General features: G+C 49.6%; 7 protein-coding genes across 7 annotated transcripts; 4 read left to right on the top strand and 3 right to left on the bottom strand.

Annotated features, from left to right (window-relative positions):
• Positions 1–939: 939 nt before the first annotated feature.
• On the top strand, positions 940–3131 carry BKA67DRAFT_653623 (uncharacterized protein; the record flags this gene model as incomplete). The annotated part of the gene is made up of 4 exons (XM_046106404.1): positions 940–1177; positions 1237–1293; positions 1342–2295; positions 2368–3131. 4 exons carry the CDS (start codon positions 940–942, stop codon positions 3129–3131), a joined length of 2013 nt encoding a protein of 670 aa, XP_045964575.1.
• A 5244-nt stretch (positions 3132–8375) lies between these two features.
• On the top strand, positions 8376–9741 carry BKA67DRAFT_52119 (uncharacterized protein). Its single transcript, XM_046098254.1, has 3 exons — positions 8376–8748; positions 8815–9387; positions 9443–9741. The coding sequence occupies exons 1-3, from the start codon at positions 8570–8572 to the stop codon at positions 9693–9695; spliced, it is 1005 nt and encodes a 334-aa protein (XP_045964574.1). The 5' UTR covers positions 8376–8569; the 3' UTR covers positions 9696–9741.
• A 4064-nt stretch (positions 9742–13805) lies between these two features.
• Positions 13806–15087, top strand: BKA67DRAFT_653621 (FAD dependent oxidoreductase; the record flags this gene model as incomplete). Its single annotated transcript, XM_046106403.1, has 4 exons — positions 13806–13828; positions 13882–14019; positions 14076–14173; positions 14270–15087. 4 exons carry the CDS (start codon positions 13806–13808, stop codon positions 15085–15087), a joined length of 1077 nt encoding a protein of 358 aa, XP_045964573.1.
• Positions 15088–15629: 542 nt separating this feature from the next.
• BKA67DRAFT_508855 (glycosyltransferase) lies at positions 15630–17078 on the top strand (the record flags this gene model as incomplete). Its single annotated transcript, XM_046097189.1, has 3 exons — positions 15630–15783; positions 15852–16096; positions 16164–17078. The coding sequence occupies 3 exons, from the start codon at positions 15630–15632 to the stop codon at positions 17076–17078; spliced, it is 1314 nt and encodes a 437-aa protein (XP_045964572.1).
• A 26-nt stretch (positions 17079–17104) lies between these two features.
• BKA67DRAFT_653619 (uncharacterized protein) lies at positions 17105–17565 on the bottom strand (the record flags this gene model as incomplete). Its single annotated transcript, XM_046106402.1, has 2 exons — positions 17105–17201; positions 17255–17565. The coding sequence occupies 2 exons, from the start codon at positions 17563–17565 to the stop codon at positions 17105–17107; spliced, it is 408 nt and encodes a 135-aa protein (XP_045964571.1).
• A 1100-nt stretch (positions 17566–18665) lies between these two features.
• Positions 18666–19737, bottom strand: BKA67DRAFT_530534 (uncharacterized protein; the record flags this gene model as incomplete). The annotated part of the gene is made up of 2 exons (XM_046099259.1): positions 18666–18962; positions 19369–19737. 2 exons carry the CDS (start codon positions 19735–19737, stop codon positions 18666–18668), a joined length of 666 nt encoding a protein of 221 aa, XP_045964570.1.
• Positions 19738–20941: 1204 nt separating this feature from the next.
• Positions 20942–22866, bottom strand: BKA67DRAFT_510387 (regulator of G-protein signaling; the record flags this gene model as incomplete). Its single annotated transcript, XM_046097323.1, has 3 exons — positions 20942–21076; positions 21132–22466; positions 22693–22866. Coding segments are annotated over 3 exons (1644 nt in total), but the record flags the coding sequence as incomplete, so codon positions are not given.
• Positions 22867–24482: the final 1616 nt, after the last annotated feature.

Genomic DNA, 24482 nt, shown 5'->3' with positions numbered 1-24482 from the left:
CCAAGACTGTTTTGGAATTGGGATCGACCAGTTTGGGGACGGGGGTGACACTGAACCGCAAAACCACAGTTGGGAGTTTTTACTTGTCCGTCTTTCTCGAATCAGTAAAAGCAGGTTCAGCTTCATCAGCATAAAGTCCCATTTTATCTAAAGATTCATTTCGAAATACCACAGATTCATTTATAAGCATGGGTCGCAGTCTATGACAAGACAAAAGAAAATGTAGGCGTTCGTATTGGATAGAGGCGATGTTTGATACGTGGCGCAGTGAGTACAGTACCATTTTAGCTGTGGCGCAAGCGCAGTGAGCACGACCCTTTCGCTCAAGCAGAACCATCGAGACAAATCAAACTTCATTCCAGACTCTTGTCAATTTACTCAAACGGCCAGATCTTCGTTTACTGCATTGATTTCAAATTCCTTGAGCATTTGGAGAATATATAAGTCAATAATTCCTCCGCCTTGCGCAGTCTCTCATCAACGAGTAATCGCGACAAATCTGCCATAATAGCGACGAGGTTGGGAGTGGCAGTATGATCATAAGCCCGAGGATCATAGGCATACAAGCATACTGTTCACTCGAGGCTCGGTAATTGCTTAAAGTGTGTGTTAAATCAGAGTATTTGCAGTCTATAAAAGGGCAGTATTGTGCAAATTCAAGGTACCGCGGTCAGGCAGCCCCACGACACCAAGACATTCCCAGCTGGTACGCGAAGGGGGTCAATTTAAAGGGGCACGGCGGCTTGACGCTGCGCATCAAGCAACGATTGCGAGCCTTACTGGTACCCTACACCATCTGAGCTGCAAAACAAAGAACTTCTCCTACCTGCTTTCAGAGAGTCCAACCACATACCATTCATTGTCGAGCGGCGAAGAGCACTTCGCACCAGCTGAAGCACTGGGACCCCGAGCGCTCTTACAGTCTTTTCAGTGAACAACATGAACACTGTCACTGCATCAGGTGGGCAGCCTAATGGCTCAAAGCTTGTGTTCGAAATTGCCCTAGACCCGTCTTGTAGTGATGGGAAGCAATGGGCGGAAGAGCAATGCAAGGGAGCGGAACGGCTCGATCCAGACGCCTCTGAGTTTGAGAAACGCAAGTATCAAGAGTATTTGCTCAAGCTTGGTAGCCTCCTACGGAACGAGTTCATGGTCCCGAAAGATCGAGCAGCACGAGGTAAAGCCAAGACAGGTGGATTATGAGTTTCAACTTTGAGCACTGTTAACCCACGATAGGTCGCAATTATATCCTGAAGCAACTACCACAGCACTATCATATTCGAAGAAAAGCCAGTGAGTCCAGTTATCAGTCAATTGATGGACCTCACTAATTCTCAATAGGGTCCAAGGTTGAGAAAGACAAGAAGGAGAAGTACGACTTCTATATCTATGGACATCCTACTAGCGATAGGAGCGGTAACCCTCGAAGTTACGCATCGCCCAACGAGTTTTTTCATCACCTTATATGGCTCATTGGTGGTTCTGGCGATACCGGCAATTGTGCTTGCAAGCTATGCAATAAGAGCGCCAAGCACGAGCCGGAATCACTAAAGGCTAGAATTACTGCTGCATCAGTGACCGTTCTGGCAAACACCCCTTCTGCTGCCCAGACTCCTCCGACTGCGGCGCCGTCCGGCACATCACCTGCCTTGCAGGCGACTTCAATGAGGAGGACTACATCCACCTCATCGGCAACGGCAAGACCGACTGCGGTTCAGAAACCATCAGTTCAGTCGCTCGGAGCTCCTACCGTCTCTCAGCCGCAAGCAGTCCAGTCGCTTGGAGCTCCTGCTGTCTCTCATACGCAAGCAGTTCAGTCGCTCGGAGCTCCTACTGTCCCTCATACGCAAGCAGTTCAGTCGCTTGGAGCTCCTGCCGTCCCTCATACGCAAGCAGTTCAGTCGCTCGGAGCTCCTGCCGTCCCTCATACGCAAGCAGTTCAGTCGCTCGGAGCTCCTGCCATTGCTCAGACACAAGCAGCAGCCGTAGCACCACATCCGGCGGCACTTGCAGCTGCTTTTCCGGCATCGTTCTCATCTACGGCTCCCAGTCAGACTCAAGCACCTGCATTGGTGGACGAGCCGGTCATATTTCGAGAAGGCGAGGTTGTGTGGTACAAACACAACAACGCCTGGAGGATTGGTGTCGTTCTCAAGCTCGTCACCTCTGATGATACTCCTCAGACTCAAGCAAAGTGCCTTGTCAAGCCGTTGGCACATGCAGCATTGCAAATTGAGTCTGTGCTGAAAGTTGAAACTGATTTGAGACCGTTTCTAGCATTCAGCGTTCCTCCAGGTATGTTCCGTCTCTCATGGGTCTCCGTTGCCAGTCTAGAGTTGTCCGGGCTATGAGCTAACTAAAACCTAGTCAATATGAAAGAACTTCAGAACGTTAGAATGAGCCAAGTAGATTGGGCAAGGATTCAAGCACAGTATGCCGGAGCAGACCGCCAGAAACAAGAGATAGTGGGTTTAGAGGCGTCTAAGAAAGCCGTTGTAGAAATTGACAAGTCGTATTCGACCTTCAACGCTTTCCCACTCAATCCCGCAGAGCCGACAAAGCAAAGAGTTGGCGGGATATTCCTTGGCGCTGAGCGAATTGCCATCAACGAAGCTGTCCGGATTCGATTGGCACCAGAGGAAATTGACGCCACGTGGATCAAGGGCTTACCCATTGTCATGGTCGCACGAGACATCTATATCACTTCGGACAGTCTACATTTCTCGGGAGATATATATCGTCTCGAAGAGACTGCCAACCAGCAATTGCCTTCCGAGCAAGGACAATTGCCAGCCGCAATGCTTCAAGAACAACAGTTCCGTAATGCAGTCAACAAGCGCCCTGGGTCTCACTTCCGCTGGGTTCTAGTGCAGCAGAACAAAGACAAGCCCGAAGCAGTCATCCGAGGCAGATTCTACGAAAGCTCGAAACTCATGCCGATCCTCGATCGGGAGCGTTTCCAGGCAGCCCTAAGCAGGGGTGTGGTAGAAGATGCTGGCACTTATCTGAACAATCGGCTGGATAGTGCTGGCAACTATATTGGTCGCTGCAAGAACCGCATAGAGGCGCTGTCGACATCGGTACCGGCAGGCTTCTCCTTGAGTCTTGGTCAAGGTATTGTGGAGGACTAGTCATGACACACGGGATGTGTTGTTCTGTTATGTTATGCGAGGAATCCATATGACTGTGCAAGCGAATAATGGAAGGATATGAACTAGGAGAGGAACTGTATGAGTGCATGCTAGACATTGCTCTGTCATGTGGATATAAGTAGTTCCTTGGCAATCTGAGGATAGAGTAGGCATTGACTTTTCTCTATGTCGCCCTTAGCCAAAACATCTGTACAATCGTCACTTCGATTCTTACATGGCTGTCTTTATTTATGGTTTCTATGAAAATCCTAAGTGATGTAAACATCGACTTCGTATAGTCGACTGGACTGGCCGCCTTCTCCTTGACTTCAAACTTCCCAACAGGCCCCAATGCTTACGAATAGCATCTTGGTTATGAGGAGGCTATTCTATACGATAAGGATACTTGTTTCTCTTGCACTTCTTCCTGGGTTTGGACTGCCACACACCAAAAATGACTGGTAGAGGCGGGAAATTTATATGCATCGTTCCCTTGACATAATATCATGGTAAGTGGACAATTGGCGGGCACAAAAGTTCACGATGGTTATAGCTGTCTACCGGGTGAACCTTACTGGTACAACACGGGGTAATTCAAAATATCTACCGGCTTTCGACGTTATTACAAGAGGAGGTTAGTATTACGATACGGGATACAGCTGGTAGCCATAGTCACCCACTGGTAGACGTTTGCGTTACATGGTTGCGTGAACTTTTGTATGCATAGCTTCGTGTGTTAGCGGTGAAGTAGTCATAAGATTAGCCCTTTCTCTGGTTTACAAGCCATCATGAATACATTAGCCTCACTGAGCTGCTGGGACGACCAAACGTCCCTGTAAGGTGTGCTGCCGTTTCTCAAATACGTACTTCGAGTCACCTTTCTGCTTGTCTGGGCTAGAAAAAAGCCTCTCATCTCCACGTTTGTATTCGTCTCTGCGAGTTTCCCAAGAGTTCCCGAAGATGCCCTCGGTTCACAAAGTTAGCAGGTTACTTATCCCGATAAATTGAGAAACTTGTGCCGAGAAGCATCATAAAAGCCTTTACAGTAGCTCTTGCATTGATTGACACAGCCGCTTGCCTTCCGTCAGGTACTCCCTGGTGCCAGACGGAGGCTGCAAACCCAATGTATACCGGTAATTCATGAAATCCGTGGCAAATGTATAAACGGATCTAACTCTTCCAGCACCTTTTGCGGTGCGTCACACGCTCAGCTGACTGTGTAGTCGCGTCCGTGTCGAAAATATGAAAAAAAAAAAAAAATTTTATGCCGACAACCGGATCGAACCAAATAAGGGCAAACTTTGATTACATTCAACCAAGTGGCATGATCGTGAGCATCTTATTTTGTGTTTCCACGTGTGCGCCGTATGTCAACACACCCCGGCAACCTAGCAACGTGGCACTCAATAATGCAACCCCATCATCAATGGGTCAGGTCAATGGTGAACCCCAATTTGAAGGCAGCTGCCAGGCGTTCTTCTAGCTTCAAAATAGTCTGAAATAGCTTGAGAGCTTAGTCCAGAACCCAGTTTGCTGCGATCCGGCCAGTATCGTGAACTTGTGTTACACGAGGTTTTCCCAATGCCAATCTCTTGCAGCAGTTGTTCATCATCGCTACTAGCACCGATTTACGGTGGGAAATACTAGGACGAAACGAGATCGCAAAATATCAGAGGTGAGCCTAATATATGGTGCAAGGTAGAATAGAGTTCAATCAACAAGACAACAGGGACAGCGGCGTGCTTTCAGCAAATATTCCAGGCTCCCGGGTTTCTGTAGAAACCGGTAAGCTGGCAGGCATGCAACAAGCCCAGTCGTGTGGAACCGTAAGCAAGCCGTCAACGTCAGCATCCAACAGGTTGGGCCCATCACGCGGAGAAGGCGGGAAGCTTAATGATTGGATGCTTGCCAGCGGCAATTGAAAAGGCGGGAATGCATGATGCTGGTGGCTTTCTTCAGTTTGGCTGACAGCGGAGAAGAAGAGGTGAGGCCCAGGTTGCTGTTCAAGATGGGGAATGGTTGAGGGCTGGTCGAGCTCAACCCTCCGTGTGCATAGAGCCCCGACGGGAACTACAGGACAATGAGTCTTTCGATGCATAAGCTGTATCACAACCCAATGCAGTATTCAGCTTTGGGGCTTGCGCAGCTGATTAATCGCACATGATCTGATAGATTAGAAGCGGTGAATATATCATGTTTCTGGTTCTCGAAGGAATCATGTTGCCAGAGGAGCTGAACACTAAACTGACATTTGATCTGCCCAGCGATGCCGAAAGTGCCGTGCAGCACCTTTCATAAGCTCGTTCGCACGTAAGAAAGCACCAAACCACCAGTGGCTGCTCCCAATAAACATAGCGTGAAGAACATTTCGTTCCTTGGCGGGTTTTCACAACAAGAATGGCTCATCCCTGGATTGTGGGAAGGAGTTTGTTAAGGCCGAAAGAACCTCGAACCCGTCTGCCACCAGTTGCGCCAACCCACTGGCACACTACTGTTGTGCTTATTTTTGCATACGGGGCTTCGATGCACAGGGATCAAGCGTTCCAGCGAGTTGGGCCCAATGGCTCAGTGGCTTGCCTCGAACCCAATTCGATTGGTTGGTGCTGTAGACCGCAAGTGGGACGGAAGCGCTTCCGTCTCACACATTGCCAGCGTCTGGATTTCATCAGGCTTCGAACGGCATGTTTCTTCCGACGATGTTTCAACGGAAGCATGCATATTGCCCTGGTGAGTTTTAATTCTTGACATGTGTTCTCATGGTGTTCTCGAACGCAACCTGACGGCCGTGCCCGTTACTGTACATACTGCCTATAACCCCAGAGTCGGAGTCTTTACATAGTGCCGTCCTTACCCATGCTCAACGGGTGAGTTTCAAAGAAACGTAACATTCAAAGTGGCTCTATCGAGAAACCCTGGTCGGCGGCAATTGTTGCTGCTGTCGAGATCTATGGATCAGCAGAGTATGACGAACTCGCGAGATGCGTTAAGAGCTGCGAAGTTGTTATGAGCAGATAGATGATTGCTTGGTTGGGTTTCCAGACGATGCCTGATATGCCCCCTTCCCGCGGCTGTCCGACAATGACAGATGCGTCACTCGTAACGAGGGATTTGGACCAATTCTGTGCAGAGCCTCACCTCAGTTCACGAACAATTTTTCAGATGCTGGTACAGGGGGGGGGGGGGGACAGGGATGAATGAATTCGGATATGCCAAATTTATTTTGCTTTTCCGCATACCTCGGCCGCCGCCAAATAGAGGCGTGCGTTACAGTTTATCAACAATCGTCCTGAGATTATTCAGCATCGAAGTTATGTATACGAGTATTGTACGATAGTACGGCATCCCCCTCAAGTTTTCCGTGGATGCACGAGCGTTCCTCGAAGAATCTACATACCGAGCTTTGTGCGTGCCAAGGTTAGATAAGTTTTCTTCTCAACTGTGATCCGTATCGTATCTTCAGATTGCAGAGGTCGTGATTTGTTTCGTCTGAAACGTACCGGTTACCTGGGACCGTAGATCTGATCCATCCCCGTTCCCTACAATGCACCCACGACGTGGCGCGGTCAAATTGTGGGATTATCTACATATGTAGCCGAGCTTTAATGGAGGTCAAAGGCGTACATAGCACTGCGTGTATGTGACCACCAATTCGAAGATATCCCTGAGTGTTGATGTCATTGGCCATGGCATTCGTTGATTGTGACATGTATGTATTATATATGTAGCAATCTCGGGATTTGCGACCGCGGGCAATTGTTGGCCATCTTGAATTGAAGCCTTTTGGTTCCAGGCCTATGGTTCGCCCGTGCTCTCGGCTCATGGATATTGGGGAATAAAAGGTTCGCGGGACACTTTTGAGACTTTCCACTTGAGTGGGGCAGGGGCAGGGGACAGCCGGATGAGTGTCCTAGGATGCTGTAAATCATCGTACGACTGGGAGACCGCAATGTTACTGCATGCATCATGACACAACACTCGCTGCATTTAATTTCCAGGGAAACAATGAAAGCGTTTCATCGCATCGCCATCGCCCTCTTGGGAGCGAGCGCGATTGCATGAGAGCTGCAGATCAGGTCGAGGTGCAGCTAGTGGTAGCAGTTGGCTCTGCATCTGCGAGTGAGTACAAGTATCTTATGCCGTTTTGGCAGGTCCGGCCGTTCGAGGAAATGACTGTCCGATGTCTGGATACGCCTGGGATTGAGCGATTGGCATTGGTCCCATCAGTCAAGAGACAATTCTGCATCAGTGCTTCGCAGCCCCGCTACATATGTTAGTCGAACCCAAGGGGCTGGCACCGGGATAGCAGCAAGGCCTCTTTTCTTTCCTCGTCTTTATTTTATTTTACATACGCATCAGGCGGGAAATAGACAATTCAATGCATGCAGGATGAAAGGCCCCCATTACTGTAATAACCTGCACCCAGCAATGACTTGACTACGGTGCGCTTAGCCTGGGCCTCGACTGACTCGCAGCGACTACTGCACGAGCACAAACAGCACAAGTGTGCCAGTGTCGTGTCGTCGCTAAGCCTACGGAGTCCTACTGCAGTTGGCTAGGGCCCCCTAAATCAAGGTACCCGACTGAATGTTCAGTACTTTCGCAAGCTCCATCATTCCCGTCCACCCGCCGCCCGGGGTCTTGGTTCGCATACCAATTCGTTCCCACCATCCTGGAGACTGGAGACTGGAAACTGGAGACTGGACTGGAGTTGGGGTTCGAAGGCCATGTATGTATGTATGTACTTTACTAACCGGTTAGGTTAGGTTAGGTTGATGTACTTACTATTGTACCCGCGGCAGGATGGCTCTGGCTCCCTAATAAAGAGAATTGCCTTCTCCCACATGAGGCCCCCGATCCCTGTAGTGTCACTACTTACTGCATTACCCCGTCCACCCACCCAGCCGGTCGGTTCTCTTTCCTCCCGTCTAGCTTTTCCAACAACTACAAACTTAATTCTCAAGACGCAAAACCTACACTCTTTAAGCTCCAAGTTGACGTTGGAACCTTCACATCGATCTAGGATAATGACCAGATACTGAGAACGCCGCATTCTGAGTCCAAGAGTCGGGCGATTTCCACTTCCAACTCGCAACAAGCACTCTCATCCGAACGAACATATCTTGGCATAGCGGATAATTACGAGCAGCGCCAGGTGTGAGATTGCGGTTTTAACTTTGGGCTTATGACTTCCGCATGCCTTCGTCACACAGCAATATTAAAGTGATAGCTTGCGCCCTATATCCTACAACATCTTCCGACTATCTAAGAGTTTCATATTTGTCCTGAAACTGGGGTCTAAATCGCGTGCAGAGTCAGCAATTGCGTGCAGAAGAAACACGTTAAGGACTTCGTTGCTTCCCTTCAAGACAAAATAGTATAAAACTCCCTCTTCCCGGTCCCGAATACCTCGGGAGAAAAGAAGAAGAAAGTCGGTGAAGATGAGCTCTTTCAGCAGGAGAAGGACCAGCGATGGAGAGGGGAAGGAAGGAAAGGATAGGAAAGGACTGCTCACTCGATGGAAGTCTATCTTGAAAAAGTCGGGCGAGCCCTCCTCAAAAAAGCAGTCTGTGATGTTCGAGACAGAAGCACCGGAAGTGGACGAGGCTATAGAATCCAGGTATGTCACTTTTGCATATATGCGTTGAGCATGATCTTGCCAGTTCATGATACTAACTATTGGCAGCTACGGGCTTCCCTCCGAGGTGCCTACCACTGATCATTCACAATATGAAAACGTAACAAGAGTATCGAGGGCACAAATATACGACGAACGCGCCAGGAGACTTGGTAGTAGCTACGGAGTAGAAATTGCGCCTAGCGAATGGCAATCTGTTGAGGGCGACGTCTACCGGGTCGAGAAGCCTGTGCGCGTTCGTGTTCACCGAAACTGCCATAGATGTCAGACTTCTTTCGGAACCAGCAATTCATGTCCCAATTGCGCCCACCACTTCTGTTCCAAGTGTGGACGCTCTCCGTCTAAACAGAGTGGGTCTCGGAAGAAGGAATCCAGCCACGGAGCCCAGGAAGAGGCATCCCAAAAACAAGACGAGTTTGCCGCCATCGTTCCGCACTATGGTATGGCGGAGCCAATTGTAGTGACGCGACCAAGCAAGACCGGAGGACAACCATTGGTACACAAACAGACTCGCATGAGGATTCGCAGGAATTGCCATCGGTGTAACACTACCTTTACTTCGAGTACTCGTGTATGCCAATCTTGTGGCCACAGGAGATGTGACGATTGCCCCAAGAACACGTAAGTGGACATCACAAACTCATTGTCCTGAGCATCAACTAAATTATCTCGGCAGACGGAAAACAAAGAAGTATCCTTATGGATACCCGGGTGACGTGCCCGGTGAAAGCTCACCAGCATTCTACGAGTGCCATGAATGTGAAGAGATATTTCCGCCAGATGCTGAGAATGGTGTTGCATGTGAGAACTGTGCTCATCAAAAGTGTTCTGGCTGCCCGAGGGCTCGGCGTAGAAGGGTAGAGCCCGGGGCCGATCCTGATGTGCTACGAAGCATATCCAGTCGTTTCGAACAGCTTGAGCTGAGCTGAGCTGAGCTGATTTGTCCTTTTTTTTCTCCCCTTTTTTCTTCCTTTTTTTTTTTTTTTTTTTTTTTGATGACCCGTTGGATTTTTGCATCGAGCGACGGACCTTTGTTTGAAAACGCATCATGTCATTTACATATGCATCTTATATCCTTTGATTTTGCCTTGAATACCCGGGCACTGGCCACAAAATGAGAATTTGATACTAGACAGCCCAACATTCCATTATAGAGTATCAGCACTGTAGGCGTGATGCTTCAATGGCTGCTATTATGTGAAACAATTTTCGAAAGTGCTGAATTGATGGTTTCCTTACACTTGGCATTGGCACCGCTCTGGGTGTTTATCATCCTTACAAACGCCAGAATATGAATGCTTATTAGTACGAGCTGAAGCGACCTGTGAAAAGCTTTCCACTCGGGCTATTTCTGCTGTTGGCCTCTTAGCTGCTCAATCTGTTTATGTAGCCATTAAATTCAATGTTAGACAGCACGCTGAATCTGGCGCCACCACGTTACATTGCATGCCCAAAGGCACTGTTTCCACCCGAGTGACTGGTTCCGGTGCATTGGTGATTGTGGAAATGGCCTACAGTGGAAGAAATATGCTCCTTTCGGAAGAGCCCTACACACTATCGACTGCATGGATACGTGACACGGCCGGCACTTCGGTTGCCTTGGATCTCTTTCAGTTGCTCTCATGACATGGATAACAATAACGGTAGTCGCTCAATTCAGCGCTTTGAACGATAATATTACCAAATCCGAGATCGCTTGAATGCATTCTTTCTCACGCCACATATCCGGGGATTAGGGACGTACAACATGTCTCAGATGTCTCAGATGCCGCGGCATGAGAAGCATGACATAACCTAAAGCATTGTTGAGACCCGAACGGTGCCAATTCTTCCTACTCTGTCATGATGCTGCTTCCTTTCCGTCACACGAGCATATGATAAACGTATTTGTATCGTCATGCAACGGCCAGTTGTTCTGTCCGTGAATTCCTGCCGCATGCACTCGGAGTGTTTGCTTTCTGGCCCTGGCAATCTCACCGCGACTGTTGTATGAACCACATCAAGGTGTAACGCTGCAGACTGCAATGTCAAGATTTTAGCCGTCCCCTGTCCACCACGAACTAACATGCCATTTCCTATGGGCTCAAGAGCGAGAATCTGGTGGCGGTATTGATATCATTTGTAAATGTGCAAGGCTTGCGTTTCACGGCATACTGAACATGCCATGCTTTGTCCATTTTATATATACCTTTGATTATATAGCTTAATTACCACTAGACTGTGTATTTGGCAGTCGATAGTCGTCTCTAGTCAATTTTACAATCCCGATAGAGGACACTCCCGACGGAACCCACCAAAGTCATTGGTGGCATGGCTTGATTTTGTACCTCGGCTCGAGTAGCTGGAAACTCTTTAGTTGATCGACAACTTTGATTAACCGACGTCTAGATACCGCGGGGTAACTATTACGAATCGCAGATAAGTGTATCCGCGTCAACCGCCATTACCACGTGGTGTAGATGCTACCGGCAGTTGAAGTGAAGATCATGATCTGCGCCGCTATTTTCCACCGTCAACGACCGGACCGTGTAGTTCGCGCAGACAAATGTAGGGCGGTCTTCTCAATAACGCTGGTACCAAGTTATTAATTTCATAGAGGCAAGTATCCTAGATATAGCTTTTCCACCAGACTTTTGTGTTTTGAAATTTTATGCATGACTTAATCTTCAAGGACGAGATTATACTAAGAATCGCAATGCCTTTGAAAGGAATTCCAGCCCTGCATTCAGCTGCTCGCCCTAAATACCAACAAGGCCCACAGCTGCCAACTTGGGCAGGAGGGCATGACTCGTGGCAGTACCGATGCCTTGGAATCGGAAAACAAGCCACCCCGTCCACTGGTTTTCCCTTGGCTAGATACCCAATGGTGGACCGCCCTCAGCGGCGTGGGCCCTCCGTCTTCTCTAGTACGATAGATTGATGCGGTCAAGCTGTTCGCTGAAATACGTGAATACGGACATGTTCTAGCCTAGCAAGCAGTCCAACGCTAGGATCCTGCACTGAGTCTTTGTCTTCGTAGGATTCAAGTCTTAAAGTATTACAGACTCTCATTTAGATATTAGATGGGCCCGAGCACGTACGAGGATAGTGGTGCGAGTCTCCTTGGGCCTGACAGCGCTGGCTTAGACTCGGGTTTTGACCAGCAACAAGTCGTTCTCAGACTATGTTTTCCAGTTCATGTCCATGAGCTCTCTTTGAGACCCAATTAGCTTCCAATGAAGTTATCGAGTTTGGTCAAAATCAAGAAGAGGTAGTCTGGTCGAGTCCAGAGAAATATGGTTAGCGATGCCCAGCATATGCAACAAGTCCTTCGAGTTATTCTTTCCAAGTGCCACAGAATACGAGTATGATTGAGCGCTCTCATCTCTCCTCGGTCTCTCCTATAGGTTAGCGCCTTTCTGCGCATATTGGCACATCCTGTGGGTGCGGCACATGTAACCGTAAACACTCATGCTCAGTTAATTTCTTCAAGAGCCGCTCCAAGAATTTTGGGTTTGGCTAGGCAGGCTATCGATACAGTCATTCACGAATGTCGCATAAATTTGGACATCAACTCGTCTAGGTTAAGTAAATTACTCCATTTTATCTGGTACCATAATATTGGAATTTTGTTTAAAGCACTTACCAACTCTAGTGGTTCAGGGGTTATTCCGTAATACATTAGTGGAAGCTCGCTGAAATTCATTGTAGGTCGGTGAAATTTAATGTGTGCTACTTACCGGAGTATATTGGCTGCACTGCCTGCATGGTATAGGCTCTCGAGAAGGCACGATATCCCAAAATTTGGGCTGTTCACTAGATATACGACACCGGCAGCCATAGTTCAGAGCAACATGGAGCGAGAATTTGTTACCGATACTCTAATCCATTGGGCCAAAGGAAGGACATGTCGAAAATTCAAGTAATACATATTCTGTTCCAAGCCAAGCGACTATAAGTTGATCCTAACGTGGAAATATCATTGATTCAGCTAGTAACCGGCAAGGCGATATCAAGGTAGAACGTTGCATTTTGGCAGGGAGTAGTCATGTCTACTTCGTTGCCCAATAGAGAGACCAATATCCTAACTGGATGTCGGGAAATTCCAGCCACGGTGCTTACAAATGCTTCTTTGATGCATTTTTATGAATTATGATTGTGGTCTAAACGCTCAAGTGTCTCCGTTGCGGATCAAAGGAGGAAGATGGATACGAGTGAAGCGAAGAAGACTCCAAAGCCTTCGCTTCGCGATGCCGGAAAGCAAAGCTATGACTACATAGTACAATTGGTTACAGTATAGTACTGCTTCTTCCGACGTATAATTTATGTTCAAATCGGGCCATTTCCAAATAAAAGGTTATGGCAATTTCGACGAATCAAGGGTAGGCACTAGCGGTTGTGATTTTCATCATTGATTGATCAACGTGTGTTGACTATTCGAGGTAGAGAGCGCATAGTATTGTGGGAAACGCCTCTTTATCGGACAGAAACTACACTCTCCCGACGTCAGGCAGTTCGAGAAAATCGATTCGCTAAAAATACAACAAGCTAGGTCAGGTCAGATCATCTCTAAATATGATTTTGGAGGTCACCTGTCTACCGGCCCGAGAAACTTTCTGAAAATGTCGGTCAGCCCGGTACCTATGAAGAGCCAAACCGAATCATTTTGAGGGAGGTCCGCGGATTCCTTCGGTGATTCCGACATATTGGTTGTATGATCCGACGATCTCCAGGAGGTTATCTACGAGATTGATGGTATTTCTATGAGTAATCCGGGTTCCTGTGGGGCCGGTCCCCGCAATCAGCCGATAAACGGTGGCCGCTGAATTCGTGGGTTCAACCACCTCTGCCTTGACTGCACCTCTCGATACAGCGGTGTTGATGCCATGTGACGTGGGTGGTTATTTGAATTGGTATATATACAGTCGGTATCTGACTTGTTGTCTCCTTCATTCGCACTCGAAGGCAAGTTTTATCAAAGTCCGCACAAGTCCTTTCTTCATGCCCCTTTGGCTGCAAGCCGACCGATTCACACAAATTCAACATAAACCTTTGTCACAATGCCAACAATAGTGGTCGTAGGGTGAGTCAACGCTTTCAGATATTTGAATCAACACAAGAATTGACATGTTCAAGCGCCGGGGTCTCTGGCTTAACCTCAGCCTACCTGTTGTCTCAGGATAAAGGCAACCAGGTCACTGTCGTAGCCAAGTTTATGCCAGGCGATTATGACATCGAGTATGCTTCGCCATACGCCGGGGCTAATGTACTACCGTATGTCAGCCCACACACAACCGCCAATCTTAGCGAGGATGCTCATATCTTTCAAGGATGTCGGTGAAGGCGAACAGTCGTTGGGAAACACGATCATGGCCTGTGCTGCGAAAGCTTGCAAGGGAAGTCCCCGAGGCAGGTATCCATGAGATGAGTAAGCTTTTTTTCTTTCTTCTTTTTTGATTATTTTATTTTTATTTTTTATAAATCGTCTTGAGCACGTTTGTACCAGCGTTGACAGGACATGCAGAGAGTCGCGTTTATCGTCGGGAGAAAGACCTTGAGAAGCTCAAGAGCGGGAAGTATGCTTTTGATGGTCTTTTTCAGGAAAATCCGTGGTACAAGGAGCTTTTTGATGACTTCCGGGAGCTCCCGATAGAAGAGCTTCCAAAGGGAGTTGCTTCGGGCTGCGAGTTCGGCTCGGTGTGCATCAACACTATGCTGTATCTACCATGGCTTGTGGGCGAATGTCGAAAGAATGGCGTCGTCTTCAAGCGCGCCACGGTCAAGCACATTTCGGAGGCTGCTAGCTTGAGTCATACTGGCAAGACGGCCGACATCGTTGTCAACAGCACAGGTCTCATGGCCAGCAGGCTTGGAGGCGTCATGGATGAAAAGGTGTTTCCCATACGCGGCCAGCTCGTGGTTGTCAGGAACGAGGCACCTTACATGGTGACCAAGTCTGGCACTGACGATGCTGAGGACGAATTATTCTACATCATGAGGCGAGCTGCTGGCGGCGGCACGATCCTTGGCGGAACTTACCAGAAGGGGCAGTGGGAGAGCCAGCCCGACCCTAACATAGCGACGAGGATCATGCGGCGCGCTGTCGAGATGATGCCAGAACTGACGAATGGACAAAGCGCCGATAAGCTTGATGTCATCAGACATGCTGTGGGACTTCGGCCTTTTAGAGAGGGTGGCGTGAGACTTGAAAAGGAGAAGATTGATGGCACTTGGGTGGTGCACAATTACGGTCATGCCGGCTGGGGGTATCAGGGTTCATATGGATGTGCTGAGCGAGTTGTTGAACTGGTTGATGAGATACACCCGCGGCCGAAGTTGTAAGCAAGAAAGCCAGACACATCCATGGGTTGTGGGTGTTGTTGTCATCATGTGCATTTGGAGATTACGGGTGCCATAAACATAGGGGAGATAACTCGAGAGCTGGGAGCTGAACCATCCGGAAGGAGAGTGCCAATTGTTTGTAGGTAGTCTAGAGGGTACTCACCCATACTAAACGCACAGCAAGTGTGCTGGTGGTTAATGAACTTTGCCTGGAGAGACTGGTTTGGGGCGTGGTCCAACGCTAAGCCCCGCCCTACCTGCCTAAACTACAAGATGCACAGTGCCTGGGGACCCCTGCGCTTGCTACTGTACCTGACTGCCTTTAGTCGGGCTCCAGTGTTCCAGGGTCCCACGCCGTAACGTGTGCGCATGCCTATGCACCGCCCCCCTGGCAGCTCAAAGCTCGGCTTAGGTACATTCTGCTTCTGGGGAAGGTCCAAAGTCCAAAGTCCAAAGTCCCAAGTGGCATCGACCGCGACCTGTCAACACGCAGCGCGACCGCAACAGCAACAGCGACAGCGACAGCGACAGTACCTGGCAGAATGGCGGACATACAGCAGCCCAACATCCTCGTCCAGGCCGTGACATTTGTCAAGGACGTCGCCTACAGACGCCATGCGTTGTCGGCAGCAGTTCCATTCGGTCTTTGGGCCATTGACGCTGTGCTCTGCGCCTTGATCATCTGGAAGGTGCCTTGTGAGTGGCTGCTGGCATCCCGACAAACACCCTCTTGGACCCCCCCTGCTGACTCTGGCTCATCGCAGACACCGAAATCGACTGGAAGGCATACATGGAGCAGATTGAGCAATACGTCTCCGGCGAACGGGACTATACGGTCATCAAAGGTGGCACCGGCCCTCTGGTATATCCAGCATCGCATGTGTATACATATACTGCCCTCTACCATCTCACGGACAAAGGAAAGGATATCTTTCGGGCACAACAGATCTTCGCTGTTCTATACATGATCACGCTGGCAGTTGTCATGTTATGCTACTGGCGCGCAAAGGTGAGCCTGAATCCAGACCGCGACGACAACCTTGGCATCAGTCGAATCGAACCGCTAAACAAGCCAGGTTCCTCCCTACGTCTTCCCCCTTCTGATCGCGTCCAAGAGACTCCACAGTATCTTTGTGTTGCGCTGCTTCAATGACTGTTTCGCAACCCTGTTTCTCTGGATAGCAATCTACTGCTTCCAGCAGAAAGCCTGGACCTTCGGCGCACTCGCTTATTCATGGGGACTGGGCACCAAAATGTCTCTGCTCCTAGTCCTGCCTGCAGTTGCTGTCGTCCTCTTTCAAGGCAGAGGTGTCTCTGGCAGTATCCGCTTGGCAATCATCATGCTGCAGCAGCAGGTCGCCACTGCCATGCCGTTTCTCACGGCTAATCCCACCGGCTATCTATCACGGGCTTTTGAACTATCACGACAATTCTTCTTCAAATGGACAGTCAATTGGCGATTTGTTGGCGAGGACATCTTCCTAAGTCGCCCGTTTGCAGCAACCCTGCTTGTCCTTCATATCCTTGTTCTCGGAGTCTTCCTGCTCAGGAAATGGCTGAAGCCTGCACTATCTCGAAAATCACTGCCAGAGCTGATCGTGCCAATACTCACGCACTTCGGTTCGCCCTTTGGCCCCAGAGACGAGGCCCTAGTCGCGACAGCTATCACACCCCAATACATCATGACCACAGTCCTCTCTGCCAATGTGATCGGCTTGTTATTTGCCCGATCACTCCATTACCAATTCTATGCCTATCTGGCCTGGTCCACGCCGTATCTCCTATGGCGAAGCGGAACTCATCCAATCGTTCAATATGGGCTCTGGGCTCTACAAGAATGGGCATGGAACGTTTTCCCCAGTACACCAGAAAGTTCTGCTGTCGTGATTGGCGTCCTGGCCGCTACTGTTACAGCATCGTGGCTTGCAGCTAGTAGGGAGCCCGTTCCTGCCGCTCCAGCCCAAGTTTCGTCAACCAAGAAAACAACATGAGCACTCTGTGAGTACTGCACTCGCTTCTACTCATCGTCCTCGGAATCAGACGGCGGCATTTTCCCAACGTTGGATTCTTCCTCCTCCTCGTCGGAATAGACTACTTGGGCGAACTCCTTGGGCCTGCGAGCATAAGTCAAAGAGAACCAAAGAAAAACGGGAATCAGTCGGCCTACCAGTATCTCTGCTTTCGCCATAGTTTCTCCTCTCGCACGACGTTGACAATTTCGCCGTCAACTCTTTCCTTCACATCATCGGTGGGACGGAGGTCGACAAGGACGTAACCGCCTCGTTTGACCCAGATGGTATTGCGAAAGCGGTCTGCGAGCTCCACAAGGACTGTGCGCTTATCTGGCAGAGAGCAGCTGTAGAGGTTATTACCTTCCGCTTTGACTACACACGCGAGCGACTGGGTGGCAGAAAGTTCATCCGGTGGTGTAGTCGACTCTGTGGCTGCCGCGAGCGCATTACGCTTTGGGCGACCCATGTTGATGAATACTGATATTGTCAATCCCTTTCTACGCAGCGATCATCGAACACTGTTGCGCGGATGGTGGATGTTGGTTCGTAGTTGGATTACGATGGACTGAATTTGGGCGGGAACGAGCGGAGTTTTCAGGGTGCGTTTTGCCGCAGTTTACCCTGAAGTATACCTCATAATAGAAGAATTCAAGGCGCAACATCCACATTCGATATTTCTCATGTTTAACTTGTTAAACAAACTCGGGTCCTTCGCACTGGTTTCGTCCTGACCTGCCTTGAACGCGTACCTAAATTTGGTGGTAACTGGGTATATGCACACAAAAACAGCATGTAGCATGTTGCACTGCAGTTGGCCTGTCCAACAATAAACTACATATTTCCTCCCATCCAGAACGAGCTGAAGTAGCACATCCGAACAGAGGCTGTCCTGCTCAAGGGCTCGGAGCGGCGGACAACTTTTCATACACAACTTATGGTTGTTAAAGTGCCGTCAACATAGACGCATAGGTAGTTGCCACAAAGGCGATTATCACACATAAGTGAACTTCTTGTTGTTCCCATACGTATAAATCGCCATCGCCGCCGTGCACGCCCACGACAGTGTTCAGGGTAGTTCCAACATATAAGCAGCTGGTTCATCGTGTGGGGGGGCGGCAGGACCCTGATGCGATGATGCGCCTAGAAGACTTTAAAACTCTGTGGCATCTATTGCCGACGAAGTACCTCTCGTTTTTAAATCAAAGAATGGACGAGTTGAATTAATATTGCAGACACAAGAAGATGCATGTAAACAAAAACAGAAGCCAGGACTCTCCAAATCTCCTTTATAGCCACCCACACCTAGCACACGACAACATGTCTGTTCGTCTGTCGTTCAACCAAAATCTAGCGCGCGCCTTACCACCTTCACGTCACAATTATCTCAAGTAGATATCAAGTCATAGGCTCATTCAGGTCTTGCGGCCCCACTCCATGTCATAAACATCGTAGGCTGGCATGTTCAAACTGCCCAAAGCCGTTGTGGTTATCCAGGTATCGTGTCTTTTTTTCTTTTTCCATATTTCTCTCCCCCCCCCCCCTCCTCTCTTTTTTTTTTTTTTTTTTTCACATAGCGATAAGACCCAAGAGCCCGGCGAGGGCAGTGCCGACCATGCCGATCGCAGCATTTCTGGTGCCGCCGGAGACCTCAACGACGCTCGAGGTCGGGGCGCTCGGGGCCACGTAGGTGCTGGGCGTGGCCGCACCGGGCGGGATGACAGGGGCTGGGGTTTCGGCTGGGGCGTTGTTGTTGACTGGCGGGACGACGATAGCCGGGGGAGCAACGGCCGGGGGCACCGGGGCGGGGGCGGGAGAGGCGCGCGGTGTGCCGGGGCAGATGGTCGAGGTCAGGGTTGGGGTGGCCTGTGATAATGTCGAGTATTAGTACAATTGCTCGGGTTTATGTCAGACCCGCCGGCCAAACGGGGCAGCTCAAGGGTTTTTGTGCTCTGGGGTTCTTTTCTTTCTTTCTTTCTTAGAACTTTCTAATACGAGAGGGATGGCTCTCGAAGAAATTCTTGAGATTTCCCTTCGTGGAAGGAAATAGGAGGGATATGGTCGGCAATAATCCTGCCCGTGAAGAAAAGATGCGCTCTTCCTTGCTTGGTTTCACGTCACTCCAATGTGAATTGAAGCCAGAAAACCGTCGACAGGCTCTTGCGTCGAAATGGAACAAGTGTGCGTAGGCGTTTTTGCTGGAAGACGTTTCGCGCAGATATGTTGCAGGAGGAAACGACAGGAGCGATCACAAGTCCTCAGGAGGGCTTACCGTAGTAATGGTGCAAGGGCAGTTAGTAACCGTGACAGTCTGGCCTTCGGTAGCTGGATACTCGACGCCATTAAAGTTGTAGGTCGTGGCAGCACCACAAACGGTAGTGAGCTCCGCAACAACCAAGATAGCAGTAACAGTCGTGTTGTAGTAAGTGTAGGCGATGCTGGAGGAAGACGGGCTGACGCTACCGTTGATCACGGCAGCGTCGACGGTGACAGACAGTGCAGGAGAGACAGTCGAAGTGGTACCAGGGCCCACGAGGACGGTGGCGACGTCGGTGCTACTGGCCGTACTCACGGTGCTGCTGTCAGACTGGGCCGAGGCGGCGGCGACAAAGCCGAAAGCGAAAGCAGCTTTAGAGTACATTTCCACCGAGAATGCTGTCTCCAAGCTTGATTATGTTGCTAATATTAAGAAACTCAGTTGTGTTGTAAAGAGAGATAAGCTGTAAAACGAGAGACTAGAGAAGAGAGTGAAAGACAAGGGATCAATATGACGGAGAGAAGCATACTTCTCAATCGGAGGATGAGCAGGCTTTAAACATTCAGTGATACTCTGGGCAGATGGTTAGATCGTGTTTTACTTTCACTGTAAGAATTTGCAATTAAACAGCGAATATCAAGTTTGATCCAGTGTAATCGATGGGGAGATTGGAGTTTCCAAACTGCGAGACGCTTCTACAAGTGGTTGGAATGAAAATAGGAGCGGGTGTCCATTCCAGTTAGGAAGAATATGGTCTTATCTTTCCAAGACATGCACGCTGGATCGCAACTCGAGCTTATCCCTTTCATACTCGGACACGAACGAAAAAGTTTAGCTAATTTTTTATTCTCATTCCGCCGAAAAGCCGCGGCAGGCCGATGCCCTTCTTCATATGCGTCTTGTATATACATGTAGTCAAGAGCTGTGTTTTGTCTATCCTTGATGATCATCCGCATTTCGAAACGACCAGCGGTGGGTTCATCCCTTTTCTAATCGTGCAGACTACAACTCCAACCCACGTCGAGACGATTGCAGTATTTCTTTCGCAGCACAGATCGCCCGTGGACACATTCCGGTCCCCACAGCAATTGTTGCTGTTCTCCGGTTGTTTTCAAAGCCTGACCTCAACTCAAGGGGCAGGCGCCTTGGAAGCACTTGAGCTGAGAAGGTAAGTTTGCGTATCATGAGCCATTGAATGGCTGTCCTCTCCCAGGGCTCAACCTCGCCCTCTTCGATAAAACAGAGAAAGAAAATTCCACGACACAGCTGGTTGATGTCTGCAGTCGAAATGGTGATGGATACTTCTATGCTGGTGTATTATCCTCCAACGCCATTATGTCCAGAAAACAATAAAAGCGATAGCTGGTGAAATGTGGCCGCCAAGGGATCGTATTAAGTTGAATGAAGTTGAGCGCGCTTGAAGAACAGTCGCGTTATATGCACAAAAAAGGCTGTTATGGCTGCCAAACAAGGTAGCCAGAGATATTCCATAGGGTTCGATTGCAAAGACTACTATCGTTGGGATTTAAATTCTTGTTAATGTAATCCGACTGTGCCGTCATGTTGAGGTATCAGCTGGGTTTCGAGATCATTTGGCAGTACGGTTCGACCGGCTCTGGCTTCTTTCCGGAATTCGGCCAGTGGCTGGCGTGACAGCATCAAAATCGTAGTTTTTGAGAGTGTTTTCGTACTTGGCGTTGCGCAAGAACTTTGGCACCGAGTCCTACATGGTGGATTAGCTGAAGTGGTATATTAAGTGCTAGAAGACGACGACTTACGCTTGCCATCAATTTGAACACGGCATTCTGGGCGTCCTCAAATAGCGCCGTTACTTCATGTAAGGTATCGATCATAGCCACGTCTTGTCCTACAGCTTTGGTCATACGAGTGGCCAAGTTGTTGCGGAGCTGATGGTCAATGTTCAGCTCACAAGGAGACCCAGGCGCTAAGAAAGCATTGTAGATGCCGTATGCCTGGGCCATAATCTCCTTGATCCCATCCATCGATGTGGCGTTGGGGTTCTTCTGGGCCGAGCGAATTGCCTGTCGACATCCTCGAACGAATTCATCAACGTCGAGATAGAAGGAAAGGTTTTCCTCGCAATGAGTCTCACGCAGGTTCTCGCGGAACAAAAGTCTCAAAGCCGCATCGTTGAGGATCTTGTCCAGGCGCTGCGTGTTGGAATCGCGGGCTATGCCTGGACGCGACGAGACGGTGCTTTCACTCTCCGAAGTACGGCCTCTACCGCCGGCGCCATTGAAAACCTCCCTGCCTCGAGCGGTCATGGTGTAGATGGCGTTCTTGGTTGGCTGGAACATGGCGCCAGACGGGGAGTTTGCCATCCAGCCTCGGTCTTGTTGCACCGACTCCATAAGACCATACTCTACGAATAGCGAGGCCATTTCGTATGTTTCTCGGCGGTCGACCGTCGTTGCACAATCCATCAGCCAGTCCGAGCACCCTTTGCCGGTAAAAGTCTCCTTATACGTCTTGCCAGTAATTTTCCGTTCCACAGCCATCTTGACGCCCGTCATGCCGTCTCGGTAATCGCTTAACGAGTCTGAGTCGGCAGAGCTGACACTGGATTTGAGGTTAAGGCCGTTAGCACCACAGAAACGTCTAAACACGACTTCCATAGTTCCGCGGTCCATGACAATCTTGTCGGATTGAGAATCTCTTTCCAGAATGACCAATTGGCTAACTCCTGTAGCAACCAAGTCTCCAATTTGTCGTTGCTGAATACCGTTACGTGAGCAGAAAGAGTCCAGAATAGCGACGCCTTTTGATGTTAGTTGCCACACAGAGCCCTTCATGGTATAAACCTGTTGCAGCTTGCCATCAGCAGACTCGATGAATCTTGCCTCCACAAAGCGCTGACATATTGACCTCGCCATATCCTTGGCCATAGAGAAAGTGGTTGTGGTGGTGGTTGTGACGATGCGCGAGGGGTCCTTGGGGTCCGGCATCCGATTGGACTGCGAAAACTTGAGCGAGCCAAGGTTGTTGATCGCATCTTCGGATAGGAAGGTATGTTCAACTCTTGTCAAGCGAACGCGATGTGCGCCGAGAGGTAGCAAACTGACAATCAGAGTGGAGAACAGATCCTTGAAGTCCTAGAGGTGAGGATGTTAGCAATGAGCATGGCTCTATAACAAGGCACCGAGGGGGCCAAGAGGTGGCTTCGATAGCAACATCCCCGCTTGTTCAGGGCAGAGGTGGAGTGGCGTGGTGAGTGACAGTGTGGTGTCGTGCGAGAGATGGGAAACAAAGAAAACAAAAAGAAAACAAAAAAAGGGAAAAGGAAGAGAAGAAAAGAAAACATAGGAGAAAAATACATACCCGAGTAAAAGGACGGTCATCGTCCGTCATACGGAGTAACCTCGACGATGTTTGATGCATCTTGTTCTTTGCTGCTGCAAGTCGAATAGGCTGTACGGTATTGGGGTCGGTTTGGCTGTACGGCCTGGAGATGGGATCTCCGACGAGCGACAGTTGACTTGAGCGCTTGCCGTCCGATCCAGTTGAGGGACTGAGAAGCACTGGAGTAGTGGCAGCTGAGGAGCTGGGAGTCGAAGCGGTGCGTGCGAAACGAGGGGACAAGTCGCCAGCACTGGAAGGGGAATCTAGCGAAATGGAGAGTCGGTTGACGTTAAGACTTGGGCGAGGTTCGAGAAAAGAGTTGCGAGGACGAAGTTTGGGCGGTTCGGTGGCCGAGGGGTGCTGTGGTGAGGACTGTGATGATGGTGACGATGTCGTTGGTGTATTATTCGAAGAGAAAGACCGAGCAAATGCAAAAATTCCGCCGGACTTCTGGGATCTGGGTGACAGGGACAAGGAGGATGAAACAGTGCTGGTGGATGCGGTCAATTGGTGCGAACGAAAGTTGTTCAGGGAAGCAATTGGGCCGTCGGGAGAAGCTTCGAAGAAGGATGATGGTGGTGATCCAAGGGCCGTGTGCGTGGGAGAAGTGGATGCTGAGGCTGGTGTTGGTGCTGGTGCTACAGATGCAGATGCAGATGCAGATGCAGATGATGAAGTGGGTTTGTTGCTGTTGCTTTTGCTTTTGGCCGGACTGCTCCCGCTATCGTTGCTATTGCTGCTGCTGCTGCTGCAGTTATGAACGTCGGTGCTAACAACACCACTCGTGATACCGGCGGCGGTAACGGCAGAAGAAGAAGCAAAGACAGGCGATGCAGCGGCAGAAGTAGTGAGGTTCGGATTAGAAGTCTTGGAAGCCGCTTGGACTTGTTTGGCTTCTAGTTCAAGGCCTGTTGCTGCTAAGCCCAAGCCCGCAGAGGAAGGCGGAGTACGGGTGGGAATGGGAGTGCAAGCAGCGGAGGGAGTGGATTTGAGTTTATGATTCGTGTCTACAGTGTTCAGGCTTGCGTCGAATGACAATGCGGAACCGGTAGTGGAAGTAGTACTGCTAGTCGGCTTTGGCGGGTTTGAGTAATAGTCCAGGTAGCTCTGGTTCTGGTTTTGGTTTTGGTTTCGTTTCTGGATCGGGTTTTGCAGAGCCTGACCATGAACCTGACCTTGAACCTGACCGCGACCTTGACCTTGACCTTGAGCAGCAACAGCAGTAGCCGTGGCAGCAGCCATCTACCATTAAGCACAGCACACAAGTACAGTACCGCCAGTAGCAGAATTAGGGCCCAGTGGTAATGTATTAGCCAGGAAAACGTGATAATTGAAACCAAGCCAGCGGCCCATAAGACTTGATTCAAATATGGAATTAAAAAGGAAAAGGCTTGCGGCAAGGAGTAAAATAAAAGAGGGGGGTTCTAGGTTTGATAGGTGCGGGTCGCCATGTGGTTAGGAAGGAGAACTGAACCCAAAAACCTGCCGGGGGGTCCCTGAACAACGAGGCACCGGGGTCTGGGAGTGATAGCGAGAACGATGTACTGGTACCCGCTTGAGACGGTGTAAGTACTCCTTGTTTATTCCAGTTTTTCTTTTTCTAGCACCTCCATCGCTTCGCTTCAGAGTGGAAATGTTTATCTGCATGTATAGGTTAGTCATCCCGACATGCGCGCATCCTCAATCCCACCAGCTTTTGCTTCTATCATATGGTTCCCCCTAGGTGGAATCGAGGCTCTCCTTCGAGTAGGAACCTTTGGGCTTGCGTC

The sequence above is a fragment of the Truncatella angustata genome (genome assembly GCF_020726525.1).
Source record: "Truncatella angustata strain MPI-SDFR-AT-0073 chromosome Unknown BKA67scaffold_1, whole genome shotgun sequence".
Lineage (NCBI taxonomy): Eukaryota > Fungi > Ascomycota > Sordariomycetes > Amphisphaeriales > Sporocadaceae > Truncatella > Truncatella angustata.
The sequence above is the reverse complement of the archived record's forward strand: the minus strand, read 5'-3'. Positions and strand labels throughout refer to the sequence as shown.